The 22375-nt window shown below is 44.5% G+C and overlaps 2 protein-coding genes and 1 long non-coding RNA gene across 3 annotated transcripts in view; 1 reads left to right on the top strand and 2 right to left on the bottom strand.

The window, feature by feature from the left end:
• LOC135373243 (uncharacterized) overlaps positions 1–15328 on the top strand; it is an 86180-nt gene extending 70852 nt beyond the window's left edge. Inside the window, exon 9 of the mRNA XM_064606469.1 lies at positions 15182–15328. Coding sequence (XP_064462539.1) covers positions 15182–15328 — 147 coding nt within the window. The remainder of the gene's footprint in view (positions 1–15181) is intronic.
• Positions 15329–17054: 1726 nt separating this feature from the next.
• On the bottom strand, positions 17055–19582 carry LOC135373242 (uncharacterized). Its single transcript, XM_064606468.1, has 2 exons — positions 17220–19582; positions 17055–17175 (listed from the first exon to the last, which is right to left on the bottom strand). The coding sequence occupies exons 1-2, from the start codon at positions 19580–19582 to the stop codon at positions 17055–17057; spliced, it is 2484 nt and encodes an 827-aa protein (XP_064462538.1).
• Positions 19583–20987: 1405 nt separating this feature from the next.
• On the bottom strand, positions 20988–21739 carry LOC135373238 (uncharacterized). Its single transcript, XR_010416372.1, has 2 exons — positions 21513–21739; positions 20988–21164 (listed from the first exon to the last, which is right to left on the bottom strand). It is a non-coding gene; the product is annotated as an uncharacterized LOC135373238 (long non-coding RNA).
• Positions 21740–22375: the final 636 nt, after the last annotated feature.

Genomic DNA, 22375 nt, shown 5'->3' with positions numbered 1-22375 from the left:
TTTTGATAGTGTCAGGTTTTTTGATTGTGTCAGGGGTTGCACACTAAGATGTCCAGCACGTTGAATATAAAAGATTTGGAAATGTTTAAAAACTTTCAAAAATATTCACCTTCACCCAGCAATATAATAATTATAATTCTTTTTAGAATATTTTTAATCTTTTCAATTTTTAGAAGATACAGGGATTGTAAACCATGTTTTAAACTGATGTTTTAACATTTGTCCAATGCATTTATTAAACAACATATTCATTTTTAACTGGTTGCCCCAAACCAATGTTCTGATGTATTATTACCTTTGTTTTGTCGATGCACCATAAAAATGGGAATAATCATCAGTACAGGTTACTTCACAGCTGCCTCGACATACTCAAGAAATGGGTGCAGAACCTGCGTAATGCCCACAAACTTTGACTACCACAGCACCTCCAGAAAGTAAAGGCATATGTGTCACGTGGGATTTTTAAAGGCATTCACAGTATGTAATACCTTGTATGAACTGTTGTAGATCTAAGCAGCCTCTACAGTACACTCTCAGAAATTACTTGTCAGGGAACTGTGATAATTGTTTCAGTTCATAGGCATGCACATATATGCTATAAGAAGAAATTTATTTATTGAGGATGCATTTCTCTGGTAGTGATGTTGTTTACATCTACTTTTGATCACATTAAATTTAAAATTAAATTCAGCATATATGAGAAAATATCAGGAGGGGAGTTGCTATTCATTGCTCATTCCAACCTAAAATTGAGTGCTACAAATTTAGAGAGTGTACCTGTCCATTGTCATCCCTAAAATATGTACTGTCATTGTAGGAAGGTCACGAATAAACAAATGTAGTCTTTTGCGGCCTCCCTGCACGTTCATTGTATCCTGAAACGCATAAGCGCAAGAAATAAATGTTGAACTTGAAAAATGTATACTCTCTCTCTTTACTCATTACTCTTTACTCTACTATTTACTCTTTACTCACTCTCTTTACTCATCATCAGTGATCTTCTTTACAAAAGCATATCGTGTTAGACTTTTTTGTTTACGTTTCACAGACAGGGTACACGAGGTTTAAAATGACAAAAGCACAACTGTTTCAAGCTCCAAATCGTTCTGTTGCAATTTGCAGACCATACGTGTGTAGTGCAAGAGGGCCCTTGCACATCAAAGTGTAAGATGGGAGTCACAGTTAATGCAAAGTGGTTCCTATGAGAGACTTCGATGCTGAAGAAAATTGTGCAAACTGCGGAAGGTGCCATAGAAGATCTTCAGAAAGCGTGTCTGGTCTTACAACGGTGCTACGGCGCCCCTTTACTGATTGGAGTTCCAGATGTGGAGCTGCATTTTTTGTAACGTGCTCCACGTAACAAGCATGACAAAGCCAGCGCTGGATAGCAGGCCCCCGTCCCTAAGCAGCTTTGCTCACGCTGCAGCTGTATTCAGCAAAAGCATGTGAATACTCGAGATGGACATTCAGTTTGGCTCAAATGCGCCTGCAAATACACAGAACAAATGAAGGAAGGAACAAACAAACATAGAAGGGCTGTACTTCAAAAAGAGATAAGTCCTGTGCCTCAAGCAGGTGTCACCACTTTCTAAGTAATTTAATTGATTAAGCTTACATCATTACCTGATTAACTGTCATAACGAGCGCGATCGAATTGCGTGAAGTAATTATTTGAGCTGCTTCGGTGTGTGCATATTTGCGAGGCAAGGCACCCATGTCGTACACTAAAAGACTCTTTCCGCGGCGATGCTTGATATAAATCATACTAAACGCATACCCGGCTAAAACAACGGCTGTGATTCTACAGAACGATGTCTTTCTGTCATGCGAGTATATCTTTTCCCGGACCGTTCGTTACGGAACAATTTTTGTCCAGAACGCAGCACGGGATATTATATACATAGTTGTTGTTAACCTCACATCGTTTCTTATTGAAATATTGGCTGGGAAACGTGCTGTAGTACAATTCCCAGCGCTGCACTGCAGTGACGGTCTAGTTTCGGAATGCAAAACATAACGTTATTAAGAATCGAAAGGCAGGGCACCTGTGAAACACTGTTAGGATACATCAGTATACAGGCACCTTACAAAATTGCGTGACGACAAACAATGATCAACGCCTGTAGCGCAATAAATACTCACAATCTCTGTTGCCTCCCATTGTTTCCTATGGGCACACACAGCGTTTTAGGGCCCACCAACATGGCGGCCCGAATGCCCCGAATGCGTGCCTCTCCCCCAGGAGCCCCTCTCCCATACGCGATCCAGCCTTTATACATAGGGCGTTTATTCGCTCGGAGCAGAGCCCGAGCTGAGCGGAACTGCGTCACCGAACCGGAAATCGATCGGTCGGGTGTAAAGCGAGGAGAAACGGCTTTGCGCTTGCGCAGTATGTATTGCTGTGTCGTCTGCTTCCGTTGGTGTTCGTCGTAGGGCACCGTTTGTGTTAGTGGCTTGAAGGTTTCGCTTCTGTCATTTTTTCTGATTTTGTGTTCCTTCTTTTTTTTTTTTTTTTGTACATCATTTCACGCTTCATTCCACGTTGCACGTAGTGTGTGGAAGACGACGACGACCGATTTTCTTGCCGTTCACGCGGGGCCACTCGCGCGTTCGTCCATCACGACGCTGGCTGCAAACTCTGCATCAAAGCCTGTGTTACGTAAAGTTTCTCGACATCTGTCAGAGAGTTTTTGGATTTTCAAGCACTAATTCCACAACTGGTTCGTGTGGTACGGCGGTCTAGATTGTCTTGATGAAAGCCACCTCAAAATTTCAAAATAGCCGCCGTCTTCTAGCTCAGGAATTGTGGGAAGGATCTGCGAGCTCGCCCTCCATGCTCCGAGCGAAGCGAGCTGCCTCGGAGGTGACTCTGAGCGAATAACCAAACACAAAGCGAGCGGATCTGAGCCAATTCTCATACGCCCTCGAGCCCGATCTGTGACGACATATCCGCTCCGAGCGCCTCCGGGCGATTAAACATAAACGCCCATAGAGATCAGTGGGGGGCATCCAATAAGCGGTCTGCCATCGTAGCGGATATCGCTGTTGCCAACAGAAATCGCAATGTGCTGGCGCTGTTCTTATCAACTTAATTCGTTTATTTAATAACCGTGGCGATTCTGGACGAGCGAATTCACAGTATTACGTTTTCAGATATGAGGAATCGAATGGTACGCTTTGTGGATAGGCCAGGGTGTACGAGACCGTCCCTTTAAGTTGCAACCCTGTCTGCAGCATTCTCGATTGCCTCTTACCTTTACAGTTAGCGACACGTTACCAAACCATTTGCAAAGGGCACTCTTACAGGGGCCGTGTAACTTGAGTTTTTAATTTATAAAATTTATAAAAAAATAAGTATACAATAAGTAATATAAAATTTATATAAAATAAAAATAAAATTTATAAAAAGAATTTATAAAAATAAATAAAAAGGCTTCATGGAAGCAATGCGTTAGCATACCCATTGCACATGAAGCACAATTATATATGCTTGGGCATAATCTAATTAATCTTCTGAACCATATGTGTGGCTGCATACGAAATTTTTTATGCGCATGCTCTACCTTCCTATTCCTACATGTGAACACGAATAACAGTGAATATATGTGAAGTGGCAAAAAGCAATGCTAGACTCTACCATCATTGTGCCCCTTTAACTTTTCCACATTTATGTCTGGTGAACAGGGAATATCTCACTTGAAAAGAAGACATTTGTGCATTGTTTGGCAAGCAAATAAATATATTTATTCACATTTTCCACCAATCAACAATGTTGTGACCTGGTGCAAATATTAATGTCAACAAGGAAAGTACTTACAAATTATTCCTATGTACTCAAATGCAGATATGACAATTCTCTTTTTGTACCTCAGCACAATACAATTTCAAAAGTAACAAACTGCACAGCATCAGCAATCTTAAAGTATCTCAAGAGGGGAATCACATAAAGCTCCAATAATAGACTGTGCAAACAAAGCTCCAAAAAACAAAGTACTTCAAGAAAAATCTGAATAATCGGTTGCCGTTCTGATATGTACTACTATATGCACAGTTCATGAATGGAACATGTTACCTCATTGCATTGCCTCCATGTGAGCACTAGAACAGGCAGCTTTTTAGGTCGCTCTTTTCGTGTTTTTCTATGGTCTTTTTTTGTTTTTTGTTTTTGCAATAGCAAGCATGGCCATAGTGAAACACAAGCAGCCATGGACAGGATGAGACACCTACAATGCGACTGCTAGCTCTCAACTGATATATTTATTATTAACTACTCTGGAATATACACATATATGCTGCTAAGCAAATGACAATTTAACCAACAGAATAACAGACAAGAAAAAAGGGTTATATATCTCCCCCTCTCCTCATTCTATTTCACAGGCAGCCCTAGTATCATTCTGAGTGTGCCCGTGCATCCCCTTTGAGATAACGTATCTCGGACAGAAGCAAATCCAACAGCGGACTGCTTACACATGCAACTGTCTTGGATTTCTCTAACCACTTGTTGTTTAACCGCTGCCTTGAGCTCTGTGTTCTGGAAATTTAGGCAGCATCCAGAGTCCCTGCAATGTGTTGCCATGTTTCTCGAGGGCATCAAAAGTCTGTCCTTGGCGGCCTCTGTTTCACTATGGCTCTCAGATATAAACTACCCCATTTCAACACAGTAGGGAACACAGATTTGTAAATAGCATCTGTTGATTGCACTGTACATACCCCCCATATAAAGGATCATAGTGGATACTACATCTTGTGCGATAATGTCAAGAACACAAAAAAGCTAGATTTGAAACCACTCTTTCGTCGTAGCAGTAGTATTTGTGTGAAGCTACGCAATCCCTGTCCTGCAAATAATTTAAACCATATGTTTCATCTGCCAGCGTGATGATCCCCTGTAAAGCAATTCACACTTGGCCGGAACAACCGGTTCTGAAACCTATCCCTGACATGTGTAGCCATCAGGGAGGAAACCCAAGGGCTGCGGTGGAAAAGACAAACACACACGGGCTATGTTCTGTCTGTGTATCAGCTGCTGTGACTACTAAGAAGAACATGTTGCAAATTAATATAACATGGCTTGACATGATACGCCGGTGAAAGCTAACCAATAAAATTAGTAGTTAAATGTACAATACATAAACACTTTCCATAACATGACAGTTTCCTTCTGGCATTCATGCACTACCATTCAACCCACATAAACAGTGTACTGAATTTTTTTTATAACATTACACGCTCGTTTGAGAGAACTTGAACAAGATTACATAGCACGCGATAAAAGTAGAGTGAACATAATGTTCAGAAAAAATGACTAGGAAGCAAGCGAGCTGGTGAAGATGATGCATGATGTAAAACCCCGAGACTAGGGAACACAAAGGGACGTGTTTGTGTCTGTCCCTTCGTGTTCCCTAGTCTTGGGGGGGGGGGGGGGATATGTTTAATAGAGTGAAAAAAAAAAAAAGAAACATCGTGCATAAAGTGCAGCTTTCCATTCACGCTTAATGGCCGTAGCAGTAATGCATGAAGGCCACTGCTAAGTTGTGTTGAGAAACAATCTTTGCCATGTCTAAATGAAACGTATCTGACCTGATCCAAATTAACCGTTCTGAGTCTGGAACACACAAAGAGAAAAACGCAACACACACCACAACATTAACAGATAGGCAAATGAGCTGTGGCGAGCTCCACCTTAGGACAAAGTCAACAAGTAATTCACCAAAAGTCAATGAGTGGCTGAAATGTAACATCTCTGACTGGTAGCAGGACGGTCCACGTTCAATTCCTGGTGCTAGCACTGACTGGCTTTTTCATGAATTATTTGTTGAAGTTTCGATGTGCTTGAGAACATGAACCATTCGTCAACCATTGTATCCTCATGAGGTGATGAGGGTTTGTCATCCCAAAGAGACTCCCTTTCTGGCATGTGTCCTTGTGGTTGCTCATCACTGCAGAAAAAAAAAAAAAAAGAAAAAGCATTTAATGACAAGAAATGGATAGTCATATTTACTTTATAATGATTGTGCACAACCGAAAGAAAACTTTCGCACAGAAGGCTGTACTTCTTGAGGTCTAACATCAAGTTACAAAATTCTAGCATATATAAGACATGTTGTAAGGTAGAGAACAAGTAGAGTTATTGAGTTGTAGAGTTGAGTTGAGGGGGGAGTTGTACCCCCTTTTTATTTTGTTATATATGATTGTATAATTATTTTTATGTCTGTACCAACCCTCGCTCTCTACATGTTTTATATATCTCGGATTTTGTAACTTCATGTTAGACATTAGCAAAGGCAGCCTTGTGCACGAAAGTCTCGTCTCATTAAAATTTTGATGCTCTCAACAGTCTTCTTTCTGTTGTGAATCTCTATCGCAGCATACCTGCACCTTGCTGCTCTACGTACTGTGACTTTGCAGTAAGAGTATGGACTTTGGGTAAAAAGACTACACAGCACTGCTCAGGTATTTTTGCCTATGGAACAGTATGTATGTATGCAGTATGCACACAGTATTTGTGCACCGGACCCACTAAAAATGTAATGAATGTGGCATTGCCCACGGTAATGCACTAAGTTCAACACAATTATTGTAGAATCCAGGTATTTTTGCTTACATGTCAATCCAGTACCACATCCAGTTTGAAGTTGTGACAAATAAATAGTTTCCATTGTTCTTAGCTCTCAGAACACAGACAGTGAATTAATAAGAGTAGACAATGTTAACATGAATTCTGGGCTATTCTTCAATTAAAGATTCACAGTTAGTAAAGACACCTTCCTCAATGGACGTTGATGACACAGAAAATTCTAAAACGTTATCAGAGGCGACATCAGCTTCTGCGTGTCAGGAAGGATTGTATGTCCAACAGTAATCCAGCTAACGGTAACAAAACTGTGCAAAAGACAAATTAACTGAACTAATGTAACGTACCTTCTATATCAGACAGTGAAGCTTGTAACACCCCATCCACAGGAACCAGTGTCCAGACAGCAAAAGTGCTTGAACTGGGAGATAGCAGCTAATCGGAATGGCGACCTTTGTTTTTCACCCTGAAAGCACAGGTTGTAACTCTGGGGGCAGATTTAAAAGTGGTGTCAAGATGTCTGCATGCGAGCGCACATGAAAAGTTGAACATTGGTGAATACTCAAACTATAACGTCACATTGTCATACCTGTTGGTGGAGGTAGACTACAACTAACGTGTCAGCAATTTCTTCATGCACCAGATGCAAGCCAGATCCTGCTTCATTTCCGCCTTCAGCGTGCACCTGTGATAATTCTGAAGTTAGATTATCAATACTATTGTGTTGTTAATCGTGGTTATATCAGAGTAAGCGCAGTAGGACAGCTGCACAATCGATTCATTAAGCTTGCTATTTTTTATATCTGAACCTCGACTTACCTTTTTTGCTCTCGTTTTTTGTCTTGATCCTCCGTGGCACGTTCAAAATGTTGTGCGTCGGGCACCTCAGATTTTCATCAGACGATTTCGTGTAGAGATTCCAAATTGCCTCTGGAGTCGCGCGTAACCTGTGATAACATTCGTGGACGAAATCCTTGCAGTGGAAATTAGCAGGCGCCACTGTCAGCCGATAGCTTGGCACTGCTTGGTCTTTTGGCAGCTTATAATAGGTTAAACTTGAATGCTCGGATGAATTGTTCTAACAGCGTAGCACCGTCACATCTTCGACAACTTCGCTGTGGCATATCACGTATCATATCGCTCCAGCCCATAAAAGGCAAGGTCAGAACAAGGAAGTGCACTTTCCGAACGACGCCGTGCCAAAAAAATATTCACATGCTTTGTTTCCGGCTTAGCAATAACATAACAGCTGTTCGCATGTAGATGCACAGCACAGAGGACGAAACGAAAGAAGTCAAGCGGCCAAGCCAAGAGTTCATGCCAAGCGAAAGACAGATAAACCGAGAGCAGTGACGTCGGTGCGCCAGTGCGCAGGGTTTGCCGACGGTCTGACGGGCGGGCTTAAGAACTACAAAAAAATGTTTTCTAAAAAACTACGAACAGTTGGACCAAGATATTTCGCACACATATTCAGTCTTCGCTAACGAACAGCGCGAGTATCGGTCAGTTCTGCGGCACTATAAAATCGGCATATCTGACCTTTAAACGATTAAAAGTCAAAACGTTTAAACGTTTTCTTAGGAAACAAGTTTCGTAACACGTTTCACAGATTAAACGTTTTCTTAAAACACGTTTAAACGTGTTCTGTTAGATATACGTTCTACACCACGTATACGTATTTACACGTTTTCCCAGGATACGTTTAAATGTGTTCGTTTGCGTAAAGGTACAGCGGTACGTATACGTATATAAACGTTTTCCTAGGAGTCGTTTAATCGTTTTCTTTCCTCCTGTAAACACTACAGCTTGAAGCCTTGAAAGACAGTGCAGGGTATCGCTAAAGTGGCATGTTACTTTGTCCCGCTCATTTGTGACCATCTTATGTTTAATAAAGAACAGTCACAGCGCAGGGCGCATTTTATTTCGTTTCTTGGTGGTTAATAGAGCGTTGCCACGACCCCGTTCGCAGCGTACACCTAACTCCTCTCCACGTGCACTCATGGCATTGGGATCGCTGACACTCAAAAAAAGGAGCTTTATCTCATCGACATCGTCCGGCAGAATTACAAATCTGGGTGTTATCCTTTTCTCCATCCCAATTTGTTCATAACGGGAGGTGTACAGCTCTTTGTGGGAATTCGCGTCAGCGCATCATGCCAGAAAAGTCGTGCTCATCCCTTTTTTCCCACTCTAGCGCAAGAATGATGTCATTCGGGACAGTGATTAGTTCTTAACGCGTGATTGGCAAATGTTCTGGTTTTAGAGTGCAATAGTGGGAACCAGTAGGAAAGCGTAGGTTACATGCTTCAGGCTAAAGTAGTCGCTCAAGGTCACAATCTTCCGCGTTGGTCTTTTCACCAAAATACTACTCGCGTAAAGAAGATAAATGCAGAATTTTTAGAATAAACTACCCAAAAGATTCAAACGTCATCACCGCCATTACGAGCTCTACATGTTTAGAACTATAATGAAACACGTCGGTTCATAATGAAATGTACGACGAAAATGAACACAAATAGGGGTTGGTTAAAAGCCAAATATGAACTGAAGTAATAAGCTACAAGACAGTAAGAAACTGGCGTAGTTGGTAATTACTCATAGGAACCATGAACGCCCCATGCATAACGGGGACAACTCCTGCCTCTGTCCCCGTAACACCTGGCGTGTCCATGTTTCCTATTAATAAAGACGAGAAGTTGCTTAAATACCTATCCGTGTCGAAAAGCGTTGCGTTTCGTATTAACAAGACGTTTAAACGACCTTGACATAACGTGCAACCGCTTCATTTTAACAAAACGTTTAAACGTTTCACATTAACGACACGTTGAAACATTTCGCATTAACAAAACCTTAAAACGTTTCGCATTAATAAAACGTTTCATAAGGAAACGTTTTCCAGACTATACGTTAATCTGAACGGCGTATAAAATGTTTAAACGGAAACGTTTTAAACGAAAATCGGAAAAACGTGTTAGATCCCGAGCCCTACTACACACTGGAGAAAAAATCAAAATTCAAGCTTGATTTGCAAGCGCACCGTGATTTCTTTGCTGGCCCTATACGCGGAGCCCAGCGAAGCGGTGGCACAGTTGTAAAACAGTGTGAGGCCAAAAAATGAGTCTGCAGCTAGATGGCTGCGACACGGGGTGACAAGTGGCTGTCACGACACCCCTAGAAGAAGGGGGGCACGGAACTCCAGTTTCCCGTAAAAGTCAGGGGAAACTGTCTCCCTTTTTACTGTTTCTCAAGCACTTTTTCTGTTTTTCACTCGTTCGAACTCGGAGGTCTCCGAACCCCAGGAAAAGTCATTAGGTTAGATTTCTTTTTATACCGAAAATAAGCCTCGTTGAGACACACTTAGCTGGGACACCCGGTATAAAGGTCGAGGAAAGTACAAAAAATCAAACGGCCACGAAGTTTTACAGTTGTGGAAGGAAAAAGACGTGGACAATAGTCTTTAGGGAAGTTTCGAAGACTGGTTTATTTAATAGGAAGAAATTAAAAGTGAAACGAAAAAAAGGTTGACATTTCGAGTGTGGCACTGTGTTCGTCAGGACAAAAGATGCACAGCGGTTACAGATTGCTTAAATAGGTTTGGTACATGATGTCATGATCGATGCAAGTGCCCCACGAGGGGCTCGTCGGTGAGTCAAATCAGAAGTCCAAGTCCGTGTTTTGACGCCACACTCATCGGGTTTCTGTCCGTTTCGAGGGGAAATCCCAGGGCAGGATGAGTGCTGCTTCCGGCTTAGCTAAAAAAAGGAAATGGAAAGAAAGAAAGAGTATGGCTCATCTATAGGCGGCCAGACTTCTTATCCTTGAAAGTGCTCCGAGCTGTTCGCTAATAGTTGATTGGGATTTGTAAACGAGATAAGGTTCGCTTTGTTCCCTGCATCATTCTGAGCTAAATTTGACTGCAGAATGAAAAGTGACGCGTCACTTATTGGATGGCCTGGTTGTTTGAAATGGCGAGAAGCCGGGAGGTTTGGCCTTTTCGTAACGTCAGTCCAGTAGTTGTTGAATGTGATGCGATATGATGTTTTGGTCTGACATACGTATTGTGCTTGGCACATGTTGCCCTGAATGACATAAAGGACGTTAGATGAATTACAGTCAAAGTGACCATTAATCTTCGTGTTTTTAAGTACCTGGGTGCTTTGCATTAATTTGCACATACGACACCTGCGACCATCGCACGGGAGGCAGCCGATTCTTCGATGTGCTGGTTGGCTAACCTTAGAGCTAACTAGATTGTCTCGCAGGGTGCGCGCGCGCGTGCAGGTTACCCGCGGTGTCTGCGGGAAAATTTGTCCCATGCGCTCTGATTGGAGAAGGATGATGTTGTGACGATTTAGTACACTGTTAACGCTTGGAATATTGCTGCTAAATCTTAAAATTTGGGTTACGGAACTACTACCCAACGTGCGTTTTTGGTTTTGGGGCAGGGCTTTGCAATCTGCTTCGCGTCTTTGTGCGTGCGTTGTCAGTGTGTGTTTTGTGCGTTGAATTATGTGGGAATTGACGACTGGCGAATGTTTGCTTAAGTTCAGCTAGACTTCAGCCCAGATCGTCGTCATTGGAACTGATACGCTTGCATCGAAGTGCCTGGCTGTAAGCGGTGGAAACTGGATGAAGAAGGTTGACATTTACTTAATACTTGAAGAAAGTAATTGATATCCTTAATGTATGATGGTAGTTGCGGGTGTATATCTTTAAGAAGGTGGTCTACAAAGCTTGAGATGTTCTCGGTAGCTGTACCGTTGCATGAAACTGTGGGGCGCCCTGGATTTCCAGGTTTGTGGGTTTTAGGGAACATGTACATTTTACATAAATTTTTACTTCAGTAGCGACCTAATTTAGTTGACGATGCACTAAACAAAGCCCGCAAAGCAGATGGCAAAGCCCTGCTCCAAAACCACTAACGGTGGTTTTCCAATCAGCTATTAACGAAGACCTCGGAGCACTTCCAACGATAAGAAATCTGGCCACTTAGATGAGCCATACTCTTTCTTTCTTTTCATGTTTTCTTTTCGTCTTTTCTTTTTTTCAGCTAAGCCCGAAGCAGCCCCAAGCAGCACAATGTACTGAAAGTCGAGTGCAATAGGCGTGGACGGGTAGGTGGAAGGCCTTGAACAGACTGGTGAAGCTAAACTACATTGATAAGATATATACCGTTCACCCCTATTGCACTCGACTTTGAGTGCATTGTGCTGCTTCCCAAGGAGCACAATGTACTGAAAGTCGAAGGCAATAGGGGTGGACGGATAGATGGAAGGTCTTCAACAGACGCATGAAACTAACGAACATTGATAAGACACATACCGCCCACCCCTATTGCACTCAACTTTCAGTACATTGTGCTGCTTGTGTTGGGGCACTCATCGTGCCCTGGAATTTGCCCTCAAAACAGACAGAGGCCCAAGGTGAATCGCATCATCACCTGGACTTGACCTTCTAGAACGTTCCCGTATTTGACTGACCGACGATCGCATCTTGGCGCGCTTGTACCGATTATTCCTGCTGCCCTTCGTACGTCACTTTAATATTACAGAAGCACTACAGAACTGAGCAAGGATGGCTTAGGCGTCATGTATGGGAAAAACAATCGAATTTTTCTCAGTACATAATGAACCTATGTTAATGGGACCGATCTTATTTGATAGATTTTGACCATATTAACAAATACTATTTATCAAAATGCGTGCATTTCTTGATGTTTTTCTAATGCTGTTACCCAAATTGCGAAAATCTAGTCAACTACCTTGCGAAACGCATAATTCACCTGCTACATATACAAGGTGTTTCACCTAAAAAATTCTAACTGGCTACATACTCGCCGGAGGATTGTCAGACTTTTGGCAATGACCTTCTGGAAACTTTTGCCACCATCGAGAAAGGCTTTAGACGATTTTTAACTGCGAAATTTATTTTTTCAATTGAACTTTGAATTGCCAAGCGAACCTCACTTTTTTTACAGAAGTGTGAAGTCCTCCACGGATAACCACAGACCCAACCAAAACTACGCACAGCATCGCAACGAAAATAGTCTAAAAAAATTAACAAAATTAGGCTTTAGCCCCGCCTGTTTGATTTTCGCTGAAAAGCGCGCGCGAAATCAGCGTCTAGACGAGAGAGTGCCCCCGCCTTCATTTATTGCCTTGGCTTCTTTCTGATAATGTTGACGTTTTTTTTTTTCTCTTTGAAAAGTCGGTTCTCGCCAGCTTCAAGGTCAAACCAGGGAAAAGAAATGTAAAACATGAGGTGGGAAGGCTTTCTCCTCTCCCCACACATACTTTGCACTTCTCTTTGCGACAACTGAGCAGGCGGGGTCTAAAGCCGAATTTTTACCGATTTTTAGACTATTTCTGTTGCGGTACTGTGCGTCGTTTTGGTTCGGTCTGTGATCATCCGTGGAGGACTTCATGTTTCTGTAAAAAAAGTGAGGTTTGCATGACAATTTTCAAAGTTCAATTGCAAAAATAAATTTCCCGCAATTAAAAATTGTCCAAAGCCTTCCTCAATGGTGGCAAGAGTTCCCAGAAGGTAATGGCCGAAAGCCCGACAATCCTCCGGCAAGTACGTGGCCAGTTAGAATTTTTATCACCTTAGGTGAAACACCCTGTATAGGCTAAATATTGTGGTTAAGAATTATTGAGGGATTTTTCTGCAACATTCTAACACCTATATCACTTATATCCATAGCTTCGTTCATGCACAGAATTAGAAAATATTAAGGCATTTGGTACGTTGTTCAATGGACATGCTTGCCCCCTGTACAGGATGTTTCACTTAAGAGCGACCCCTAATTATTTAAAAAAATTGCTTGAGATAAAAATTAGAAACCTTCTGCGTCGTAGTTGTGAAGTTTTGGCCGCCTAAACTGGTGGTTTCCATCAGTGTACCTCATTACTTTGTCTATTCAGCTTAACCGAACTAAAAAAAATTCCAAGGAAAGGTAACTGTTTTGCACTAATTAGAAAGCCCATGGCCACAACACCCCATTTCAGTCACTATTACAGGATCTTTCACGATCTTTCCACAATAATTTGACACCCGACAACTTGCCATCTCTGCAAGCCTGTTTTCGGATTTCATCAGTGGCGGCGCTATCGGCAAGGCCTGAAGACACTTCCACTGCGCATGGAAGCAACATGAGAAAAACAATAAAAAAAAGGGGGGACGGCGGGGCCTGGCCCAGTCACGCATTTTGTCTTCGCAAGCTTATCTGTTCGCATCCATCAGTTACCGATAATCAACAACGTCGAATGTCCTGTGCTGTTTCCTGTATTGTCTATTCCTCTTCTCCATACTTTGGGCGGGACAACTTGAACGAGGTCGCCTTCATGGGCAACGGTTCTTCGGGCAGTTTTTGCGTGTTTTCGGGTGTCAAATTTTTGTGGAAAGATCGTGAAACACCCCGTAATTGTGACTGAAATGGGGTGTTGTGGTCATGGGCATTCTAATTAGCGCAATAAAAAAACGTTACCTTTCCTTAGGATTCCATTAAGCTAATTAGACAAATTAATGAGGTACACGGATGGAAGCCACCTCTTTGGGCGGGGAAAACCTTCACAAGTATGACGCGGGAGGTCCTTAATTTTTACCTCAAATACTTTTCTTCAATAATGGACCATTTCCATATTCGCGTCGCCCCTGGCGACGGAATGTCGAACGTCGTGTCTTTCCCCCCAATAATGGTGACACTTTTCGGACTGGCACGTTGCGGTAAAAAGTATAAGAATATACTTTCGGACGGCTACGTAATTATAGTTAAAATAAATGGGAGACAGAAGACGAAAGTAGGGGAAGTAACAAAAAAGGGATTTATTAAAACTTAAAAATTATAAAAGTTAGGGAGGATGTCTACGTTACGGCGGAAGCTCCGCTTACTTCGGGACAAAAACTTTTGTCCCGAAGAAGGCGGAGCTTCCGCCGTAACAAGATATATATAACAATATATATCTTGAAAAGTTGGAGTTGGATCATATATAAGAATATATATATATATCCTTCTCCAGTCGGAGCGGATGGGGCAGATATTTCCCGAACCGCCACGCGTTACGTACAGACGCGCTCGGAACCTACAGGATTGCCTGGTTAGGTCAAAAGTTAACAAAGCGGATGCTTCTCTGACCGGCTGTCGCCCTTGTGGCGGCAGCATATGTCAAATCTGCAAGCTAATGCAAAGTACCCAGATTGTCAAAAGTACAAATTCGAATTTTTCCATCAAAATCAACGGAGATTTTGACTGTAATTCCTATAACATCATCTACGTCATTCAGTGTAAAGCATGTGAATGTCAGTATGTGGGACAAAGTAAAACATCCTTCAGAATCAGGTTTAATAACCACAGATCAGACGTTAGCAAGAAGCCGAAGCTTCCTGTTTCCCGCCATTTCAAACAGCCCGGACACTCAATAAATGACGTCTCCCTTTTTATTCTTGAATCAAATTTCAATTCTGACAGATGTAGGGAACAACGCGAGTCATATTTTATTTATAAGTTTAAATCCGCAATCAATGAAGATCCCGGTATACGGTCAACAGTTAGAAACTTAAACAATTAGCTATCCTCCGTCTCGCCCTGTTCTTTTTCTCTTTCAGATATGGCTGAAGGACATCCCCGCACTACGGACAATGCTACGGAAAAACCCGATTGATGACTTCTCCTTACATGGACTATTGATGAAGCAACAGGGCCACGAGAACAACAACGCCCCAAACGACGACTTCCCGAGGAGGTCACCTTAGGCTTTCAGACACGATGACCTAAACCCCGGACTCCCAGATAATGATTTCACCACGGACGATGCCTTTGAAAGAAAGACGATGACCCCCAGCTTTGACTTCAGAAGATCCCGGAACGTCAGGGCAGTGACACCACACCCGATAGTGACAAACCTTCCAGAACGTGACTCATCGACGAACGCCAGGTGGCGCGAATACACAAGATTACGTCAGCAAGCTGAATCCATAAAGGCCTTGGACAGACTTGTTGCCTCTTCTGTCCCGAAGAAGGAGGAGCTTCCCTCCGAAACGTCGACACTTCCCCATTTTCTAAATAATGTTTTAATTATGTAAAATAAACATTTGTTTGTATTCTATTAACACCTCAAATCCGTCGCTGTGTCCCCTTTCCTTTCGCTCATATTCCACGTCGCGGCTGTTTGATTTTCATCTTCTGCATTTTACCTTTCCACGATGGCCGCCGAAAGACACACGCGGACTACGAGGAAGTATCCTTCTTTTGCTCCAGTGATTGCTATTCTTGGGGACTCACAAACCAAGTATCTTTTTCGGCACTTCAACCCCGGATGCCGACGGATGCCCACCATGTTCGTCTCTCGAAGTGGAGGGCGCATTCTGGACTTTCTCGAGGAGGTGGACGACCTACCGCCAAGCGTACGCATCGTGGTCTTGCACTGCGGGACCAACGATATGCCGTACGCGGACCCGCAGCAGGCCTTCTCGGACTATCAACGACTCCTGGAAAGAATCAGGGCCAGAGGCGGAATAGAAACCTCTGTGTGCACACTGATACTCCCAAGATCGCATAACAGACGTTTGCCCTATGTTAACAGGAGGAGGGAGTACCAGTGTAACCCGCGAGCCACAGTCTTCAACCGCCTACTAGTGAAGCTCTGCCGGAACTCGTCCGACCTGTGCTACCTGAACCACCTATTCCACAAGCGACGACCAGCCCGGGTGCTTGCAGCTGACGGCCTTCACCCGAACTTCTACGGGGTATGGATGATGAGCCGCAACCTGCAGGACCTGGTGCCCCTGCTACTACGACGACTGCCACCGCGCCGGCCTGACACATCTGCTATCCCGGATCGTACGTGGCCCTCCATAGAGGAAGCCGACATCATGGGACAACGATGACGAGAACGGACGGCAAGGGCATCTCGACGAGAATGACTAACCGCCGGTGAGAGTACCCTGTGTTGCAAAACTCGCAGCCTCGTTAATTGGCGCGAAGCACAGAAGCAAGAAGCGTCTTTACCAGTTGGGGTCTGGGTTAGAACTGTCTTTATTTACAAAGAGAAAAGACTGTACAAAGAGGGAGAGAACTGAGACTCGATACACGTGTATACAATACACGGCGTTACAGTGAGTAGCGAGCGTGGGGGATCGTCCCGAAACGGTCGGCCATAAATTGTCCACTGTCACTGTCCGCTCCTCCGTTCGCGTTGAGTCCGTGTTCTGTTACATCCTCCCGGCCGGCAAAATGGGGTGTTGGAGTTAAGAACTCCTGCATTCCAATAGATACATATGTTGTACTGCACGGCGCAATAGGGCGCCACTTGGCAAACGCACGAACATATATGGCCGTCCCTTCCAGCGTGATGAAAAGTGCCGTCTTCCCTCGAGTCGCCGACCAAGTGACGATGTCCTGTACTTGTTTATAGCATTTTCACGAACCACCATAATGACCTTAAGATATGCCTCATGATGAGCCCGTTTTTTCCAATACTCAGACGTGTCCAAAGGCCCTCGTCTCCTGTAGCCGGCTGCGTTGCGGCAGTTCGACGTGAATCTTCGAACCCATGCGGTGACACGGATGAGCCTTTGTGGCTTGCTGGCTCGTTCGTTTCCTAGAAGAGATGTTTTCCTAGGGACGAAGTGGACAGCCACTGACTTCACGATCTGTCGTTCCTCTTCGGCTGCTTTGTAAATCGCCTCGGATGTTGCGTCGTCCGTTTGCAAAGTCTCAGGTGAAAATTTGATCTGCGTTGACGCAAGCCGTTCCGGTCCCCTGAGCCACAGATTACTGTGAGATATGTTCTCGATTGTTGTAAAGCGCGTTAGCACGTCAGCTGGGGTTTGTGGATCCGAGCAATATGACCAGCTCTGGCTGTCATGAAGTTTCTCGTGTTGTTCATTACATGGCAGTGACACAATGTACCGTTCTTCGTGGCGTCTGAGGCTATCTGTGAAATGCCTCATTACTTCAGCGCCAATTTCAGTTGGAGATTTAGGGTCGTCTGTGATAGCGATAGCTTCTAGATCATCAAACCTTGTTAGGCACGTTTCAGCTGTGTCCACCCTAAGCACACAAATGACAAGATTGGCGTTTTGCCGCACGGCAGCTCCTGTAGATAATGGGCCCTGGAATGTCCATCCAAATGTAGTTTCGATGGCTGCTAGGCTGTCGTTCGTTTGAGATTTTCGCACATGGCCGGTAAGTAGTTTCCACATTTGATCTGAGCCGAGGAGGAAACTAATGCCGTGGATCGTTGGACAAGCTGATGGTAAAATCTGATCGGCCAGGAAACCTCCGTCGCCGTGAACTTCTTTCACAAGTTCGTTCTCCATAGCTGTTTGAATCAGATCATTGCATATGAACGGTATGGCTATGGCTTCAAGTGTTACTTCGGCCAGTGTGTGTTGGCTTTTCATGCCCACTTTGACAACGTTGTATTTTTTGATGTTTGCAGTTTTGGAGTTGGCAAACGTGTTCAGACGTAGCGTTATCGTACCAATTACGTCCAGCTTGAGTAGTTTAGCGACGTCTTCACGAATGAAGGTTCTCTGGCTGCCTCCATCGATAACTCCGCGGAAGTAGACACTCCTGTCTTCGTGGACACCAAATGCCCTAAATGTTTGGAGCATGACTTCGTTTCCGCTTGTCGGTGTAGCCATGTTTGCTGATAGCACGTTAGCTTCCGCGGTACTCTTTGTGTCAGTTGCAGAATCTTCGTTATTGTCAGTTGATTTTGTCCAAGTTGGGTCACATAGGGAAGTCGCGTGTCTCCCGTGGCAGGTAGCACAAACAATTCCGGAACGACATTCGCGTGATCGGTGTCCGATTTTAGTGCATCTGAAGCAGCGCTGTTCCTTTGCTAGTTTCTTTTTGCGTTCGTCTAGCGGTATTGAACTCTTGCACTTTACTGTGGTGTGAGCTGCTGATCTGCAGAAGACACATGCTTCAGTCCTTTTCCTAGTGTCATTGTAGAGTACATGCGATGATGGTGGATCTGCTTTGTATGCGTCCTTGCTGTGTCCGTCATTAACGTCCTGCCTTTTATCGACCATGTTGACACCTTCCATGCTCTCGATTTCTATCCTGACAAAGTTAAGGATACTTTTGAGCTCACCGGAGGCATCTCCTTCAACTTCTGACGATGTTTCCGTGCTGCCTGGATTATTCCTTGCGTCGTACAAAAGGAGTCTCTTCTTTTGTCGTTGGTAGTCCAGTGCCAGATTGGTGGGCAAATTTGAGAGCAGGATTTCACACATCATCGATGCGTAGCTTTCGCTTGTGACACCTAGCGCCTTTAATCCTCGAACGTGCGTTTGAACGTGGTCGTAGAGTTTACGAAGTCCGTACACATCACGTGATGATTTGACGTACGGAAGTGTCCGAAGCCTTGACAGGTGTTCCCTTTCGATGCGCCTTTTGTCACCAAAGCGTTCGGTCAGTACCTCAATGGCGTCTGCGTAACATTCCTCCGTTGCTTGTAGACCAGAAATTGCTGTCGCTGCAGGCCCATCCAGCAAAGAGCGTAGATAGTAGAATTTCTCCGCCTTGCTGAGGGAGTCATTTTCATGAATGGCGCCTTTGAACTGTTCCCAGAAGCTTCCCCACATTGACAGCTCGCCGCGGAACCTCACTAGTTGCAACTTGGGAAGTCGGATACCGTTGGATTTCGTTGTGTTGTTGGATTGAGGCGACGATGCAGTCACTTGAGCTGTCGTTGCTGCTATTGGAGTAGCACCAATGCCGGAGATCTTCGTTCGCAAATTTGCCATGGTGCTTACGGCGTTGTCCTCATACTGCAATGCGATGCCCAGCTCGGATTCCATCTCGTCTTCCTTCAGGTACTGTTCCAACTCGTTATTAAGACGCGTGAGTTCTTCGTTATTTACCCGCAACCGTTCCAGAAGACTCTCAAGTAACATCCGGTCCGTCGATTCGTTAGCGATAACCGTAGATGCTTCGCCGATGAGTTTCGTCACCTGACGTCTTCTTGATGCACGCTTCTGCTTTGCTCGTTCCATAACTGCAAGATTGCTCGTTGAGGTCCGGAGAAATATATCCCGGGTTTCGGCACCAGAAATGTGTTGCAAAACTCGCAGCCTCGTTAATTGGCGCGAAGCACAGAAGCAAGAAGCGTCTTTACCAGTTGGGGTCTGGGTTAGAACTGTCTTTATTTACAAAGAGAACAGACTGTACAAAGAGGGAGAGAACTGAGACTCGATACACGTGTATACAATACACGGCGTTACAGTGAGGAGCGAGCGCGGGGGATCGTCCCGAAACGGTCGGCCATAAATTGTCCACTGTCACTGTCCGCTCCTCCGTTCGCGTTGAGTCCGTGTTCTGTTACATACCCATTCCCATTCGAGTCGCCGGCCTTCACCTAGCACGCAAGGTTTCTTGAAACTTGGAAAATTAGCCGACAAATCCGCTCGATATTACTCCCATCATACCGCGTTAAAATCGTACAAAGAACAGAACAAAATCCCCAGAGGACTTGCTATAAAAGTCAAGCCAACGTTCCACCTTAAATCAGCACATCAAGATAAGTGGGAGGGAATCTTAAACAACGCTTCCTGCGCTTTGGTCGATGTTTTAATTGATCATTGTGAGGGCTCCCTACGCCAGGTCTCTGGAGAGGTTGAAGACATCCGTAATAGAACATCCCTAACCGAAGCCCACCAGTCGGATTTGGATAAGTTCGCAAAAGATAGGGCAGAAACACTCCTCAGGACCAAACGTAGAAAGCTACTCAGGGACAACGTTAACCCCGACATTGTGCCAAGTTGCGGAACGACAGAACAGATCTCGGAACCTGCAAACGGTATTCAATCAACTAATGACGCGCCTACCCCCCAAGTTGTCTCTAATCTAGAACGCGCTTCTACGATACCTTCCCCTTCTACTGAAGCCGAACCCGCGCAGTCCTCCAGTGTCTTAAACTTGTCCTCTCACTCCCTTACTGATTCTGATATTTCACTACTTAGCCGAGGCCTCTCGTTCTGTCCCAATTACGGAAAGCCAAATGAATACCAGCTCCATTTAGACATGGACAACTTCGCACGACGTACGCGCCTCAAAGAATATTTTCACGACAAATCTCAAGGAGACGTCAGTAGTAAAAGAATAATACGACTTAGCGAGCAATTTGACACCTCCCTCCTCTCTCACCCCCCCCTGTTACCCCCAATTTTGCAATTTGCACCCCCACCCAATTTTTTAAAAAAAATTTTTTTCGATTTTTCACTTAAAATCGCTCATACACGCATAAGAATGCGATAATAGAGCGTAGAATATAATTTTCAATTAATAAATTCAATTACTATTCATTCCAACGAGAGAGAGAGAGGAGGAAAATATCAAATTATCGTTAAGTCGTGTTATTCTATAATGAGACACACGAAAAGAAGCGCACATACGCATAAATGCACTTTCTAAACTCATTTAATAATTCAAGTCATTACTATACACATTCAATTCATTAATGTGTCAGTCCAGGTTCGGTAACAGCATCAGCCCATGGGCGCCGCCATTTGCAAAGCGTCACACCAGGCAGGTCGGAAAGCATCACGTCAGGTGGCAGCACCGCTGTCATCATGGGGACTTCCGTGGAATGCAGAAAGAAACAAAACAAAAAAAGTGCTAACGAGGGGAAAACACGCGCGAAAACAGGCACACACACACACACAATTTTCACCATCGCGAATATGTGCGGGCATGCACCGACGAGTATAGCAACAAGGGTCATTGACAGAATGGCGTACAAGGGAATTGCGAACATGTTTGGGCATGCACGGACAAGAATAATAACAACAAGGGGAAGACTTTCTGCTAATCGCAACAAGGTAAATCGACAAACATACACTACTCCAATACACGCTGACAAGTAATCGCAGTTAGGGGGTAGGTAAACGCGACAACAGAAGAAGAAGTATTAAAACGACAACTCACCGACATCCAAGCATATCTGTGTGCACACACACCGCCCTCCATCTTCTTTACATGACTAAAGAGTTCACCAGCACATCAACGGTCACGATACGAGCGACGCGCCAGACGTCCGCACCCGACGAGAGGCAAACAGAAAACTGAATCTGGCGCCCTCTCCGCGGAGCATACGTCACACGCGCGCGCGCGCGCTCGCAGCGCCACCACGTCTGCCGTCGGACGTTTCGGTTTTGGTCTCGTCGCCCTTCACGTCTCGCGCGCTCGCAGCGCCACCACGTCTGCCGTCGGACGTTTCGGTTTTGGTCTCGTCGCCCTTCACGTCTCGCGCATGCGCTTCGAGCACGGTGGTGGTGGTGGTGGAGGATTCGCTTTCGTTCTGACGCCCATTTCTTTACGTTTTTTATTTGGAAGCGCCGTATAAAGGGAGAGCGCGCTATCCGCGCGTTATCATTCAGACCAATACTTGGAAAACACCATGTGTGGTTTATTCTCCTGCGTTTCTCGCCGTCGCCAGGAAAAGACAAAAAACGAAGAACTTCGCGAATTTATTCGCGGCATCGTGGAGGAAGCTTTTCAAGTCCACCGCCTGGAATGGTTGCAAGCACGTCAAGAAATGTGTCAGGACAAGATGAAGACGCTCGACCGCATCTTAGCGGCGGACAGACTGACGAGAAAAGAGTCCACCTTTAGTCTGGATAATCTGTATTGGGAACGCAGTTCGGACCTCGAGGACGACGACGACGTGTAAATAAAAGCGATGTATTTCTCTACGAGTCTCAGTCTCTTCTTTTTCTTCGCGCAACGTGTGCACACACGTCATGTCTAACCCCGAACCTTTTCGTTTCCGCCATCCTTTTCGTTGTATT

This window comes from Ornithodoros turicata, unplaced genomic scaffold, assembly GCF_037126465.1.
Source record: "Ornithodoros turicata isolate Travis unplaced genomic scaffold, ASM3712646v1 Chromosome226, whole genome shotgun sequence".
Taxonomy (NCBI): domain Eukaryota; kingdom Metazoa; phylum Arthropoda; class Arachnida; order Ixodida; family Argasidae; genus Ornithodoros; species Ornithodoros turicata.
The sequence above is the reverse complement of the archived record's forward strand: the minus strand, read 5'-3'. Positions and strand labels throughout refer to the sequence as shown.